The 14,306-nt window shown below is 46.1% G+C and overlaps 1 protein-coding gene across 1 annotated transcript in view; it reads right to left on the bottom strand.

The window, feature by feature from the left end:
• The window catches only part of MCF2L (MCF.2 cell line derived transforming sequence-like), a 296,792-nt gene that overhangs the window by 12,968 nt on the left and 269,518 nt on the right, over nt 1-14,306 (bottom strand). Inside the window, exons 19-27 of the mRNA XM_006883804.1 lie at nt 12,157-12,249; nt 11,780-11,872; nt 9,884-10,009; nt 8,502-8,723; nt 8,127-8,219; nt 7,023-7,101; nt 6,782-6,848; nt 5,846-5,964; nt 148-269 (exon numbers count right to left, since the gene is read on the bottom strand). Of these exons, the coding sequence (XP_006883866.1) occupies nt 148-269; nt 5,846-5,964; nt 6,782-6,848; nt 7,023-7,101; nt 8,127-8,219; nt 8,502-8,723; nt 9,884-10,009; nt 11,780-11,872; nt 12,157-12,249 (1,014 nt within the window). The remainder of the gene's footprint in view (nt 1-147; nt 270-5,845; nt 5,965-6,781; nt 6,849-7,022; nt 7,102-8,126; nt 8,220-8,501; nt 8,724-9,883; nt 10,010-11,779; nt 11,873-12,156; nt 12,250-14,306) is intronic.

Genomic DNA, 14,306 nt, shown 5'->3' with positions numbered 1-14,306 from the left:
CCTGCGCAAGCTAGAATGAGTCAAATGAGCACAATACATCTCTGAAGGGTGGTGTCGTCTCTGAAGTGTGGGCACTGTGGAAAGTGGTGATTAAAGTCAGAGGCTCCACACACACATGTGCACCAAATCCAGAAAGGCCAACATTACCAGTTTCTTGGGACCTGCTCCGCCTTCTTCCTCTCCGTCGGATGAATTTATCGGCTCCTCCGCACTTGACCAGCCGTCATTGTCTTCAGAGGCCTCCAGAGAATGAGAAGTTTTGCTCCAACCTAAGAAAGGAATAGGCCGAGTGATGACTGGTCTCACGGATGGTGGCACCCACCCACACCTGCAGCCTGCGCCAGGCCAGGCCTATGTGACCCCTCCTTGAAATGTAACTACAGGTCCCCAATTACAGCCTGTCATTTTCCCGGGACTTTACCAAGAGCTGTGTAGGACACTATTTTACACTTCCCAAGCACTTGACACACTTCCCTTCAACTGTGACAACAAGCTTAGGGCATTAGGACTTAAGAGCATTTGCTAGGATCCACTAAGGCAATTCTGTGGAAGACACTCAACTCGCAGCCCTTCCTCGGTAGCTGTGTTTATCACAGCACATCCAGGAGTCACATAAAAGCTTGTCTCTTCCTAGATAAAGGAAAACAAAACTCTGATTATCTTCCTACTAGTTTCTGAGGAAATACAGAAACTCTGAGTGACGAATAATGCCAAACGCCTGTCACCCTACCTATGTTGGAGCCCTAACGTAAATACGCCAAGAGAAGGCATTTTCAACAAATGTCTATAATTTTCACAGCCATTAGACTGGGTTAGGAAAGATGGGTTACAACAATAACAATAAGGAGCCGTTATGGAGAGCACATCGGCACCAGCACAGGTCTACGCGCTGACACCTGTGAAGTCATTTAGTCTCCTCAGTCACCTCTGAGGTAGGCAGGAACACGATGCTCATTTTACAGATGGGCACACGGAGGCACACACTTGTTAGAAGATAGGTCTCAGGTTACATGGACAGGAACTCAACCTGGATTCAGAGGCAGCCCTCATATAAACATGTACACTAAGCCAGCAAAGAGGGCTATTTCTTTTAGCCTTTTAAAAAAAAAGACTTTCCATAACTAGTGTTAATACTGCATTGTATGCCCAACTGAAGTTCCCATTTTAGGAGGGAGATTTCAAGCAAGTTGTGGGGAGATGGGAGATGATGACTTCATAAGCAGTAAGTATAATAAATGCCAGGAATAAAATGACATACCCAAGTTAAACTCCCAGGGTATTAAGGTACAGTCATCTGCATGATACTAAGTGGTATTTTCACCAAGAAACAAGCACATCAGGGAAATAAGCATATTATTGCTAATCAAGAGCGGGGCTTTGGCACATCCAACTCCAAACCATCTGTGAAGCAGCTGGCAGCATGCTAGTCCCTGAGAAGAGGTGTGTCAAGGAAGAACAACAGGTGGATAAATGTTACCTTTTAAGGTGAGGAGTTTGTCCAAAGGTGAACTGACTGAGCATGCCTGCTCCCAACGGTCAGTCATTGTGAAGGTTGGCAGTGAAAGCATGCTTTAGGGAGGAGTTAGGAAGCCAGCTTTCGTCTTAAGTAGATGGGAAAGGGAGCTGGAGGCAGTGAGTTCCCCATCAGCCAGCAGAGCCAAGAGACCTAGCATAGGCAGGGCTTGTGGGCGGACTCCATTGGGAGCCCAGAGCGCCTGCCTCAGGCCAGCACCCCCTGCACAGCAGACCCCCTGCACAGCAGACTCGGGCTTCCTTGCACACAGCAGGCTCCAGCAGGCAGCGAGAGCTGCCAGGCTTTACCTTCCTGGGGCGGGGCTGCCGGGGCCAGGTGAGAAGTGCTGAGCCACTTGGCCCTGCTCAGTGGCACTACCAGGCTTGCATCTGTGCAAGAATTTGAGAGTGTCAGATTACGAGCTAGAAATCACCCTATTGGGGCACAATGACAATGCTCTGAGTACATCTGAAATATAGGCAGCTCAGTGGCAGCCCTGGGAGAGAGTCACATGGGGGCTTTCAGGCCTGGCCGCCTACCAGTCAGTAAGGGATGAGATGCTCGGGTGGATTCTAGAAGGATCTTCTCCCTGAGCCAAGCCACCACACTGGCTGTCATGAAGCATTCATAATAGGTTTCTGGGCAAAATGGAACCCAAATTGAGGGCAATGTTCAGAAAGAAAGACTTCTGTATTTGCGAAGTTTCTGTGCCTAGAGAAGGCAACACTGCCATCTCAAAAAAGCTTTATAGGAAAACTTCTGCTTTTAAGAACAAGGTCTGGCCTGTACGTGGGGCCTCTGCATGACTTTTCTGTATCAGTGTTAGGTAGTTGTGAGACTGCAGTAATCGCAGGTTAACGCTGAAATCTAATTATGCATCAGGTGGTGATCAGGGAACAACAACAATATCAGGAAGTTGAACAACTGGAAGTTGAACAACTATAAACATTACACTTTACCTATTTATGCTGTGAGGGGACGACAAGAGGACTTGTGAATAGGGCCACCTCTACTGTTTTGTTGTTTTTTTTTTTTCAAATATTTTTTTACATTGCCAGTGGAGTAAAGCAAATGGCTTGATAAAGCTTTTTGAGAGGCAGATGCTTACGTGGCAGCTGCGTTTGCACCAGCCACAAGGGCCTGTGGTTCATCAGCCGTCAAAGGCTGAAAAGAATGATGGTGATAAGGAAACTCAATCATTTTGACCCAGCAGGATCATATTATTATGTATTATGACTTCATCTTACAGATGAGGAAATGGTCACTTGGAGAGGTGGAATCACTTGGCTGAAAAAAATGGGAGAATGAATACCTGATCCACAGCTAAGTTTGGCTCCAAGGCTCACATTAACCACCACCAGCTTCCAACACAAAGGAAACGGCACCAAGGAACGTGCCTTGAGTGTTTCCAGACCAAAGTAGACAATGTTTATTAAGCAAAAGTATGCCTTCCTAGGAGACCAAACAACTTTTGTTTTCTTTTTCTTTGTTTTCATTTTCTTTTTTCTCAAGTACCTGGGTTGTCAGCAGCAGAGAGTCAAGTGTCTTAATCATTGTGAAGGACTAGAACAGCTGACAAGTTCCTTGCCCCTGTGATTTTGTGCCAAATAGTAGAGAGAGGGCTTCCTGTCTGAATCCTGGGGATTGAGTGCCCTCTGATAGTGCAGGTGGTCTTAGGGCAAGGAGGTAGGGATTAAGGGGACACTCGTTCAGTAGGTTGACAATTTTTCTTTTTATCTCATTTTAGTTGTTTGGGGAATTTGAGAAGGTTCAGAGTGACTTTTTCTCTGTGAACTTGATTACCTTCAACTGAGGCCAGAGAAGCCGTTGGGTTTCCTACAAAGGCTACAGTCTTTGAAAATGAGATGGACAAGGAATAAGAAGGTCCTGGATATAGCAGCCATGTGGATGTTATCTAGTTGTATGAGTTAGGCTGTCTTCTCTATAAAATGAGGGGTAAGCCTCTTAAAACCAAAGAAGAGTTTAGCTTAACTAATAAAGTTTGCTTTAGATATTAGACCCCTTTAACATCTAGGATCAAATTGATCACAGCAACTGAATGGGCAGTGGATTTGATAATGGGCGAGGAACAATTTTGATTGCAAAACTCAAAGAATATGATCACTGAATTGTACAGGTAGAATGTACTGACTTTCTGAATGGTCTGTTCTTTATATTCTGAACAAAGTACAATAAATTACAGATATTAAGAAAAAGGAGGAGTTGGATTCCCTTCTAGTTTATGTGTCCAAAACGATGCTTCTGCTTTAAGTGGGAGATGATGGGGGTCCCTCTGCTCTGGGGGTCTGTGAACAACTGCTGAGGAGTAAAACCCAACCAAAGCACTGCTGACCAGGTGACAACAGCAACATTCTGTTACCTGAAGCCACTCACTTGTGGCCAAGGAGCAGTTCTCTAGGAGCTGGGAGGGTTTGGCTGGAGAAATTACACGGATACATATAAACACCATCATTGTAATTACAGCCAGAGTGTCACGCCTTGGAAAAAACCAAGAAATCTGCTTCTGGCCAGGGAAGATTTACATTTTAGACCACGGATAAAGGACAAAGCAAGGAGTGTTCCTAACTTCATGGTAAAATGGATTAGATGGTCAGTCCACGTTCAGAAGGTTGAATCACTCTACCTCTCAAACCAAAAGGAGTTGGGTCGCTCTTTACTTCATGTCGCTTAGCTTTTTTGTCAGGACTGGTAGGAGAAGCTGCAGAAGGAGGAGGAGGGAAAAATAGAACAGAAGAGAGACAGAGTGAGGAAACACACGTGAAGGGGGAAGAGCGCCATGTGAGCATCTGAGAGTTCATGCAGGAATGAGACACAGACTCAAGGGTTCATTTCCACTGACTCAAAGAGGAGCATTCAGTGACCCAAACTGAACTGCCCAGGGGTCTCAGGTGAAGGGAGGGGGTGACCAGGACAGGAGGCTGATTTATGAGGTGACTGTGATAAATGGTATCATCATTTTGCTTTGCTTTGGCTAAGCAGGTAGCCAGAATGCATATTTAATTTCTTTCTGTTATTCCTCCTTTCCTGTTTCCCTCTCCCTTCCATCCTCCTCCTTGGCCATTTTACCCATCCTTCCTCCTTCTTTCCTCTCTATTTCTTCTTTGAGGCTAAGTCAGCAGTATTTTACAAATTGGAGGGCAAAGACTCCCAGGGCCAGTGTTTGGACTAATCAAAAGAAACTTGGAAGACACTGGCTTTTAGCATCTGGAGGGCGAGGTCAAAGCAGACATACTGGAAACTTTAGAGCTTGCTGTGCAAACTGTTTCAGCTCATCCCGCTCAAAGTGAATCCAGCTTTTCGAGATCTTGCTCCAAAGGGATCCTTTAGTAGCTCTGGTCACCAGCAAGCACACCTATAAGCATGTCTGAAACCAGTACTTCAGTTCAGTGGCAGAAAGGAGTCGTTACGACTGCAAGGTTAAGGCAGTGCAGGTAACAGGAAAAAAGCAAGACGGTGGGAGGTGGGGGAGGAAGAGTGGAGGAGCTGGATCAAAAAAGCACATGACAACTCCAGTTTCTGAGCAAAGTTTCATTTAGAAAGCTCAGCTGCACTTTTCCAGGGAAGGGCCTGCCCCTAAAGGATCACCTTGGTTCTGTGTTTAGCCAAACACAGACTGACATGGGCATAAGTCAGTCAAGTGATTCAGTGGAAAAAAATGGACTTAAATGAGCTTGACTTGAGTGATGAAGGAAGCTAATGATTCCTCGGGAGACCATCCCCATGAATGATCCCCACATGGATGTACACAGACACAGGACCAGTACACAGTGAAGGGTGGACTTCCAGAGGACAGTGGGCGCCTTTTTACCTTTCTGACCTTTGAGGTTAGCAAAGCCCTGCAGGGTAAAGCGCTTTTTGGAAAGCGCAGAACTTTCTGAGGTAGAGCTAGTGACTGTGTCATCTACAAAGGAAGAGAGACAGAAAATGTAGGGCACAGACATCGCCCTAGCACAGGAGACAGCTGGGCTGGGGAAGAGGGCCCAGCAGGTGCTCAGGTCAGAATGCAGGTCCCCACTGGAGGTCTGACTTCTGGACTCAAACAGGTTTCTAGAACTGTGGATGCAGAGCCTAATGGGTGCTGCGTTCACTGGCTGCACAATGACTTCTTCGGCAGGACTCAAGGGCTTTAAGGTGGGCCAGGGAAAGGAGAGAATTGTGAACTCTTTACAAATGCCATTTTGTGTTAAGAAGAAGCTGTGCATTTCCAGCAGAAGACAGCTGTGTCTGTCCCAGACACATGGGGCTCTAGTAAACGAACATGCAGTAGACACCTCTATGTACGTGTGAGGTTCAGGTACCACAGACACCCACCTTTGCCCTTTTCTGGGGGCTTTGGCAGTGCCGTTGAGCCTCCATATCCTTCAAGGCTCAGAGAGTCAGTTTTTCTTTCCTCCAACTTTTTACTGGTTTTTGTGTTTCCTCTGGTGGGGCTAATGATTAGAATGCAAAAAAAGAAAAGAAAGAAATATATTGCCAGGTAAATAACTCTCCCTGATTTCTCATTCAGTCCTGAAGACAGTATTTTCCTCTCAGGTAAAAGACATAGAGCAACACATCTTTCATTGTAACCATTTTTCAAGGGTACAAATTGATTATTGAAAGGGATATTAATTACTTTCACCATTCTGTGCAACCATCACTGCTGTATTCTGAACTGTTTCTAGCACCCCAGGTTATAAATGCCCTTTAATACAAAAATTCCCACCTCCTACCTCCTCGTAGCTACAAAGAAACACCTATAACTACACAGCTGTTCATCCTTGATATTCCATATATGTCAGATCATATAGTATTTGTTATTTGCCATCAGAGCTATTTCATACAGCATGTTTTAAGGCACACTCAGTATGGTTGCATGAACCAGAATTCATTTCTCTTTCTCAACAAAACTCAACTCATTGCTGTCAATTTGGAACTGACTCATAGATGATCCTCCAGTGAGTTTTCAGAAGCGACCAGAGATTATCCAACTTTCTCCAAGTAGCAACTGGTGGATTTGAACTGCCTGCTTTTGAGCTGGCAGTGTGTCTAGTTGCCCACGAGGCCACCAGAGTTCCTTTATGGACGAATACTATTCCATTGTATGTATATTCTGCATTTTGTTTATCTATTAATATGTTAATAGGACTTTGGCTGGTTCCACCTTTGGCCATTGTGAACAGTGCTGCAGTGAACACTGGGACACACAGAAAGCCTACTTCCCATCTTCTCCACATGCTGACTTCCACACTGGATGTTACCCCTCACCTTGTGTTTGATGGTACGGGCAGAGGCAAACTCTGGGACTGCTCCAATGCTCTATGTTGACTGGCTTCTGCAATGAGGGAAATGAACAAACCATTGATCCATGAGGTAAGAATTCACATTTAACATCCTTACTTTTAAATGCCAAAATATCTTAGTTAAGAATTTTGCAGTTGCTTTTGATGAAAGTAACAATATACCTGGAGCTAAGGTTAAGGAAAAGAATTGCCAAGAATGTCCTTACCTCTGCAAGCCTGCAGCTGGCTGGTCAATACTTTCCGGATTTCGTTTACCCATGCTGCTTTAATCTCAGGAGTTGGTGCCTATCCCCCCAAAAGAAATACCAGTAAACAAGGAAATATCTTTTAAGAAATAAATTGTGGTGTTTCAGTCTGGTAGCTTCTAAGGAAGTCACTGAAGACACTGCATCTGTGAATACTGAGCTCTACAGAAAGGCAGAAAAGCCCCTGATTTGGTCCCCAGCAGCTCTTCTGTTACTTATTTAAGCGCTTTTGGCTCGAGGTGGAAGATAGGGCCTGAGCCAAGGCCACATCTTCCTCTTATTTCTGTGGGGCCCTTCAGCTGGGATGGGACTGCAGTGTGCAGGGGCCCAGACTCTACCAAGCCCCTCCTGTCAGGGATGGCAAATAACCTGAGAGTCACACCGGCAAGCCATTTAGAATTTAAAATGGCAGCTAGAAGAGGCACAGCCACCACATACAGTCCAGCTGTGGACAGAGCATTTAGTTTACTCCTGCCACTGACAGAACTATGTAGTTAAGCTATGGAATCTGTCAAAGACCCTTGTTCCTGAAATAAATGTAAACTTCTCACCCTCATCAAGCAAAAGAACATATGCAGGGTCCAGGAATACACTTTCCTATTAAGAGAACCAGATCAATGTGTGCTAAACATGGACTAAGGTTAGTGAGCGCTATCACGTGTTCAAGGCATACAAGTTGGTAGAGTCTGTGGTTTGGACTCTCTTCACAATATACATAAGGGAGCTCTGGTGGCCTAGTGCTGATGAGCCGGCTGTCAACTCAAAGGTATGCAGTTCAAACCCAGCAGCTGCTCCTTGGGAAAAAGATGGGCACTCTCCTCTGGTTCAAACAATATACATAAAGCACCCCTCATTTGTATTCCTCACCTCTCTTCCCTGTTTTGTCCTGAGTCAAGCTCACATTATAGATGGCCCAGGGCAGGACTTTCACATGAAAAATGGCTGATAAAAACTTTGAATATTCTAAATTCCAGTTCTTATTAGAAGCATTTCATTGCTAAGCCTTTAGAAATTCAACCCATACCTTAACATTTTGACTGAGTAACAAAAATAAGTGGCCCCTACCTGTATGATATAAACTTCTTCTCTGGCGTTATACCAGATTTCAAACTTCTTACTGTCCCCTTTCACATTCTCTGTTATGCCAACTGCAGTCATCTGGAAAAAAACAACGTTAGAGAACAGACATCAGTAAGCATGATCAAGGCACCCACTTTATCTTTCAAAGGTCGATGCCCAAGTTAAATGATAGACATATTTTTTTGGGACAGGGGGTTAAGAATGCCTACACCCTGTGGATTTCTAGATCCATACATCAGAAGTTTAAGAGTCCATGGTCAAGGTGTTCATTCTAACCAAGAATGAAGCACAATGCCAGACACTTTCCTCTTAGGCTCTTACACAAAGCACTCAGTTGCTGACAGCAGGCGCTGTACGTACGTTCAAGGACTGCTTGTAGCTGTAGGAAGGGGCCTTCTCGTAGCCCTCCCCGTTCTCCTCCCTCTTCTTGCAGAACAGCACAGCCTTCTCGTGGAGGAACAGGTGGCGCTGCATCGGCTTGAACCTGGCCAAGTCCTTCACCTTGGCATGGCCCTTCTTATGATCGGTCCAGACGCTGAATGACCCCTGCATCAGCAGCTTGCCCAGGTCGCTCAGGTTCCCCTGGAGCAGATGCAATCACAAAGGCTCTATTTAACACGGAGAGTGAGTGCTGGGGGAGACGCACAGTGAGCAAACAGTAAAAGCAAGAAGGGGGAAGAAGGGAATTTATTACCACTTTTAATCACACGTACAAAACCCCAAACCCCTGGTGGCACAGTCCAGAGTGAGTTACACTACCAGCCCAAAGGCCACGCCTCTCTGGCAGTTCAGAACCCCAAGCAGCTCCGAGGGAGAAAGATGGGCAACCTAGAGCCTTAGAAACCCATGGGAGAGTCAGCTCTCACCAGTTCTGACTTGATGGCAATAAGTTTGACCTTTATAAAATCAATGGGCAAGAGTCACTGAAGAAACAGACTGTCACATTTATTTCCGTCTGACACCTCATTTTGAAGAAAAGAAACGAGATGGTTTCAATACCGTCTCAGAGCTAAAAGGTAGTTTTGCGGTTCCGACTTTACTGGGGTTAACATCAAGGGTGCACGCCCTTTGATGCTCCCTATCCGTGTGCTGTCCTCAGCGTGGTCTGCAGACTGCAGCATCAGCATTAACTGGGAGTCTGCTAATCTTAGGTCCAAGCACAGACCTACTGAAGCAGAATCTGCATTTCAACAAGATGCCAGGCGAGGCAAATACCTAGAAAAAGTTTAAGGAGACAGCTCTGAACTACAGCTCAGTGGTCCCCAGTGTGGGTGCTCTTTAGAAGGCTCAACCCAGCAAAAGAACAAATCAAGGAATGGAGGAAGCACAGCAAGAGTGCCTCTTAGAGACATGGACGGTGAAACTTCATACTGTGGGCATGTTATCAGGGACAGGGGGCAGTCCTTGGGTAAAAGACGACATGCTGGAAAGGTGGATGGTCAGAGAGGAGGATCCCCGTAAGATGGATTGAGACACAACTATTATAACCATGGACTTTAACATGTGAGAGATGGTGAGGACGGGGCAAGGTTCACATCTGTTTAGAGAGTCTCCGTGAGTTCTAGTCGACTTGATGGCACCTAACATCGCCACCCAGCAGTACTTGGCAGATTCTGCAGTCTTGAGACATCTGGGTAAGAATGAGTGTTGTCTCTTCCTAAGTGCAGCAGGGACTGTCCTCAAGCCGTACCCCAGGCCCCTTCCCCACCCTCCACCAGGCTCCCAGGGGGGCCGTCACTCACGTCATAGCCTGTAATGGCGATCAGGTGCATGGAATCATTGACGGCCTTGAGGATCCCCAGGATGGAACTCAGGGCCTCCTGCAGGTCCTCAGCCCCTTCACAGTTCTTGCTGTATTTCAGCATTTCCTGGCGAGGAGAGAAGTTGGCCACGTTTCCACATCTGTCACTGAAAACACTGCTGCTCATCTGGCACTAAAACCCTACCGCTCGCTGTATAACTCTTTGCATTCTTATGTCCTGATGTAAAAGTAGCCAAGAGTGTTCTGAGAAATGCAGATCTTTGCTAGGTCCCAAAGATGCGTCCTTCTCATACAGAGTGCGGCTTCTAAGGCATTTGTCGCCCGGGAGGAGCAGCACTGCCACCCTGGCACAATGACACACACTCAGTCCACCCTCCTCTAACATGGGCAGCCTGTCTGGGCAAGCCCATCAGGTCTTTGAAGTAGTTCCGGAAGTTTCCTCCACTCCATACCAACAGGGGGCTCTGGTGGCCTAGTGGTAAGGAGCTGCATTGCCAACCCAAAGGCATGCAGTTTGAATCCACCAGCTGCTCTGTGGGAGAAAGATGGGTAATCTCCTCACATGCAATTTACAGCCTCCAAAAACTGCTGGAAGGGCCGCTACAAGTTGGTTCTGACTTGATGGCAAATAATAGCACCAACTGTAACAGTAGCAACTTGGCCAAAGGAGTCAAACATACTGACATGTTTAGCCGATGTGCAGGAGCGTGCCCGCTCTCCTGAAGTAGAAAACCACGTGTAATTCAGATCCTTGCCAGAGGGAAAATGCTGTTTCCTGCCAGCTTCTAGAGGATCTTGGGCAATAAATTTACACACTGATCATGCCTAGGGTTCATCATTTTCCTTTCTTCCTGGGAACTAACAGCTTTTCTCTTTCAATTGTAACACCGTGGAAATAAATGTTGTTACGTGTACCTATCTGCACATCCATTCAGTCACTTAGTCGGTCGGGGATGATCGGGTTGTCTTTGCTGGTGACAGAAAACATACAAGAGGCTACAGGGCCTGTCCTTGAGTACCTCACACTGGGAGAGTGAGGGGGCACTGGGAGGATGAGGGGACACCGGGAGGGTGAGGGGGCACTGGGGGCGTGAGAGGACACTGGGGGCATGAGGGGACACTGGGAGGGCGAGGGGGCACTGGGTGAGGGGACACTGGGAGGGTGAGGGGATTCTAGGAACACAAGGGGAAGGCTGATGAACAAGCACGTCATTACAGTATGGAGAGACTGGAAATTCATTGGAATGTGTGTTCCATGAACACTGGGAGTTCTGTTATAATTGATCTGTTTCTCTTTGGTTCCTTAACAACGGCTAGTTGGCCCATAAGAAGGCTCCCTGGTCGTCTGGTGATAGAATTCCCACCTTCTGTGGAGGAGCCCCATTCAAGCCTGTCAATGGAAGTTTGCATGTTGTTATAACGCTGAACAGCTTTCAGCAGAGCTTGTAGACCAAAATGGACTAGGAAGAAAAGCCTGCCAAATCCACCTCTGAAAACCACCTCATGAAGACCCTATGGACTACAGTGGTCATCACGGGGACAGCACAAGATCAGGCAGCATTTCGTGCCATTGTATCGGTCACCATGAGCAGTGGGCTGACTGGACACAGTTAACACCACAACAGTCCATGAAGGCTGAAAAGAGGCACAGGAAGAAAGTGGCTTGGTAGGGTGGCACGTGCAGCAAGTCTGGATGGGGGTTCCAGGATGAGGGGAAGCCTGGGGGCAGGGCCCAGGAAGTGACTGTCACAGAGCCCTGGGGGGTGAAGGGCATCTGATGAACTGGAGGTGACAGGGCGAGGCTGGGCTGTGAAGAGCCTTGTCATTTCAGCTGAGATGATTGACATACACGTGACTCCTCCATGGGGGCTCTCACCTTGAGTAATAACTGATACTTAGTTATTCTCTGAACAGGCTTCAGCAAGTAAGAATCCAGGCTCAGCTTGTGGTCCAATTTCTTCTGGCATTCCTGTAACCAAAGAAACAACTCTTGGTTTAGACCATGCCCAATAGTTTTTCTTTAAAAGGAGTAGAATTGCGGGGAGGGTTGCATAACAATGAAAGAGTTTTTCTTTTACTTTTCAAGAAGAGTGAATTGGGGGAGGGGAGGGAAGAGATGGGCATGGAGAAAAGTGCAACAATGAATGACTGGAAACCCTAAGTCTCTGGAAACTTTCATTAAAAGTAATTTTAAAAAAATAAGGCCACCTCACCCATTAAATTCTATGCCAAAGAAGGGGCTCCGAAACATACCTGAAAAAATGGGCAGTCTGAGCACTGTCTCCAGAGACTCTCGGAGCGGGGCTTGTTCTGACAGTACTTCTCATAGATCTGAAAGTCTTCCATCTGGAGCCGGAGGGGACAAAAATCCATGTTACAAACTTCTCAGCAGGCAAAGCTTCTCACACACTCCACAGGTAATGATTTCCCCCCACCCCCCTTCATTTCAATTACTTGTATTTTCTAGTGTTTCTTTGTACTGTGGTATGGGTAAGGTTTACACTGCAAATTATTTCCCATTCAATGATTTGGACACATTTTGCTTCGTAACATTAACTGCCATTCCCTCAGAGTGACGGCACTCTCCTCACGGGCCCCTATTTGGGTTTGTTTCCTGCCCTTTTCTGTCTGCTAAGCTTTGTTCTGGAACAGATAAAGCTGCCCTTTTGGTCTCAGATGGTGACTGCTCCCAGGACTCTGTGCCTCAGGGTGTTGCTGTTCATTTCCCGGACCTGCTGTGTGGCATCAGCACGGGACGGGACTGAGTTCAGGTCCAAGGCTGCAGGTTTTCCCAGAGCCACAATCTCAGGCTTCCTGCCAGTTTCTATCAGGCTGGGAAGTCAAGTCTCTCTTCAGTGGTTACTTCTGCAGCACATCAGGGCAATGTGACATCTAATCTATGAGGTGACACGTCTGTATCACAGTTGGTTTCCGAATGAAAGAGCCCTCTGGCCCCTGCACTGGACTTCACAGTAAATGGCTGCATATTGTGACAGGGTCCTGCCACATACAAGTGTTTTAAAGATGTTAATAACAAAGACATATAACTTTATTGGAAAAAACAACCCCACATGACTCTCTCTATATAGCTGTCTGTCTGCCTGGGTTTGTATGCATCTATCCATTCATTTAGCTAGCTGTGGCACACAGCTGGCAGAAAGCTGTGCTGTGAGTTGAAGTCAGGTCTCTTTGATGGTTTGAATCCATAGAATACAGTTGGGCCATCTCCCCTCTGATTTACTGCCTCTGAAAACCCACTAGAGGCTCAGTTATGAGTCATTCTGACTTGACAGCCAATGACTTTGACATTGAGCTATATATGTGATAAAAAAATCATATATATGTATGTATGTATGTATAGAGCTACGTTGGCCTAGTAGACAGAATGTTATGTTACCAAGCCCAAGGTGGGTGATTTTAATCTGTGGCCCTCAGGCCTGGTTTAAATTTTTATTTTTGCCAAACACTCTCCCAGTTGGGCCCTAATTCAGTCTAGGCTGATGTGAGAATCTGTTATTTTAGCATGTTTCCAGGAGATGCTGACAATCACAGACTTCCTAATCTTCCCCACCTCAGTTCTCAAATAGTCCTGAGACATCAATGCCTGGCTCAAAGGATGACTGGCGCCCTTTCTTCCCCTTCCTTTCTACCTCTTAATTCCAATTTATTATCAAGGATTCCAGCCTCTTGCTTTTTCATTGCATGAAGATGCTGTTACTGTTAAAGCAGAAATTCGTGACACGCAGCACCACTGGATAACAAAGGGCCGTGCGGTGACAATAAACAGCAAAAGTGGCACACTGGTTCAACACTTGGCTGGTAACCAAAAGGGTGACAGTTCAAACCCACACTGCAGCTCCATGAGGGAAAAACCTAATGATCGCTTTATATAAAGACTGCAGCCTGGAAAGTGCCCCAGGACAGTTTCTACTGTGTCACGTGAAGCTGCTAGGGGCTGGAGTGGCTCCTGACAACACCACTTTCTCAGAGTGTTCTCACACCCTCCCATTTTATTTAATCTTTCCAATTGCCAGCCTGGGGAAAAGGCAGGAGGTCTACTGTTTAGAGAGGAGAAAAATAAAGCTCAGAGTGGTTGAGGTGTTCAGTGAGTGAGGAGTCTAATGAGGGGAAGGAAAAATATGATAAAAATTCAGCTTTATCTAAAACCCGTGATCCAAATTTAATTAGCTCACATGGAATTTTGTGTTTTCTATTAGTTACTGGGCTTTAAAAAAAGAAAACAAAATATGATTGTAATCTTTTGGCCCCATCAAAAAGCATTATGTCAGCCCAACAAAATTTGAAATGATAGTATACTTAGAAAACCCTAAAGACTCAGCAAGAAAACTATTGGACATAGTTGACCAATTCAGCAAAGTAGCAGGATACAAGATCAACATACA

This window comes from Elephantulus edwardii, unplaced genomic scaffold (genome assembly GCF_000299155.1).
Source record: "Elephantulus edwardii isolate Elephantulus edwardi_28Jun2011 unplaced genomic scaffold, EleEdw1.0 scaffold00030, whole genome shotgun sequence".
In the NCBI taxonomy this organism is placed as follows: Eukaryota; Metazoa; Chordata; class Mammalia; order Macroscelidea; family Macroscelididae; genus Elephantulus; species Elephantulus edwardii.
The sequence above is the reverse complement of the archived record's forward strand: the minus strand, read 5'-3'. Positions and strand labels throughout refer to the sequence as shown.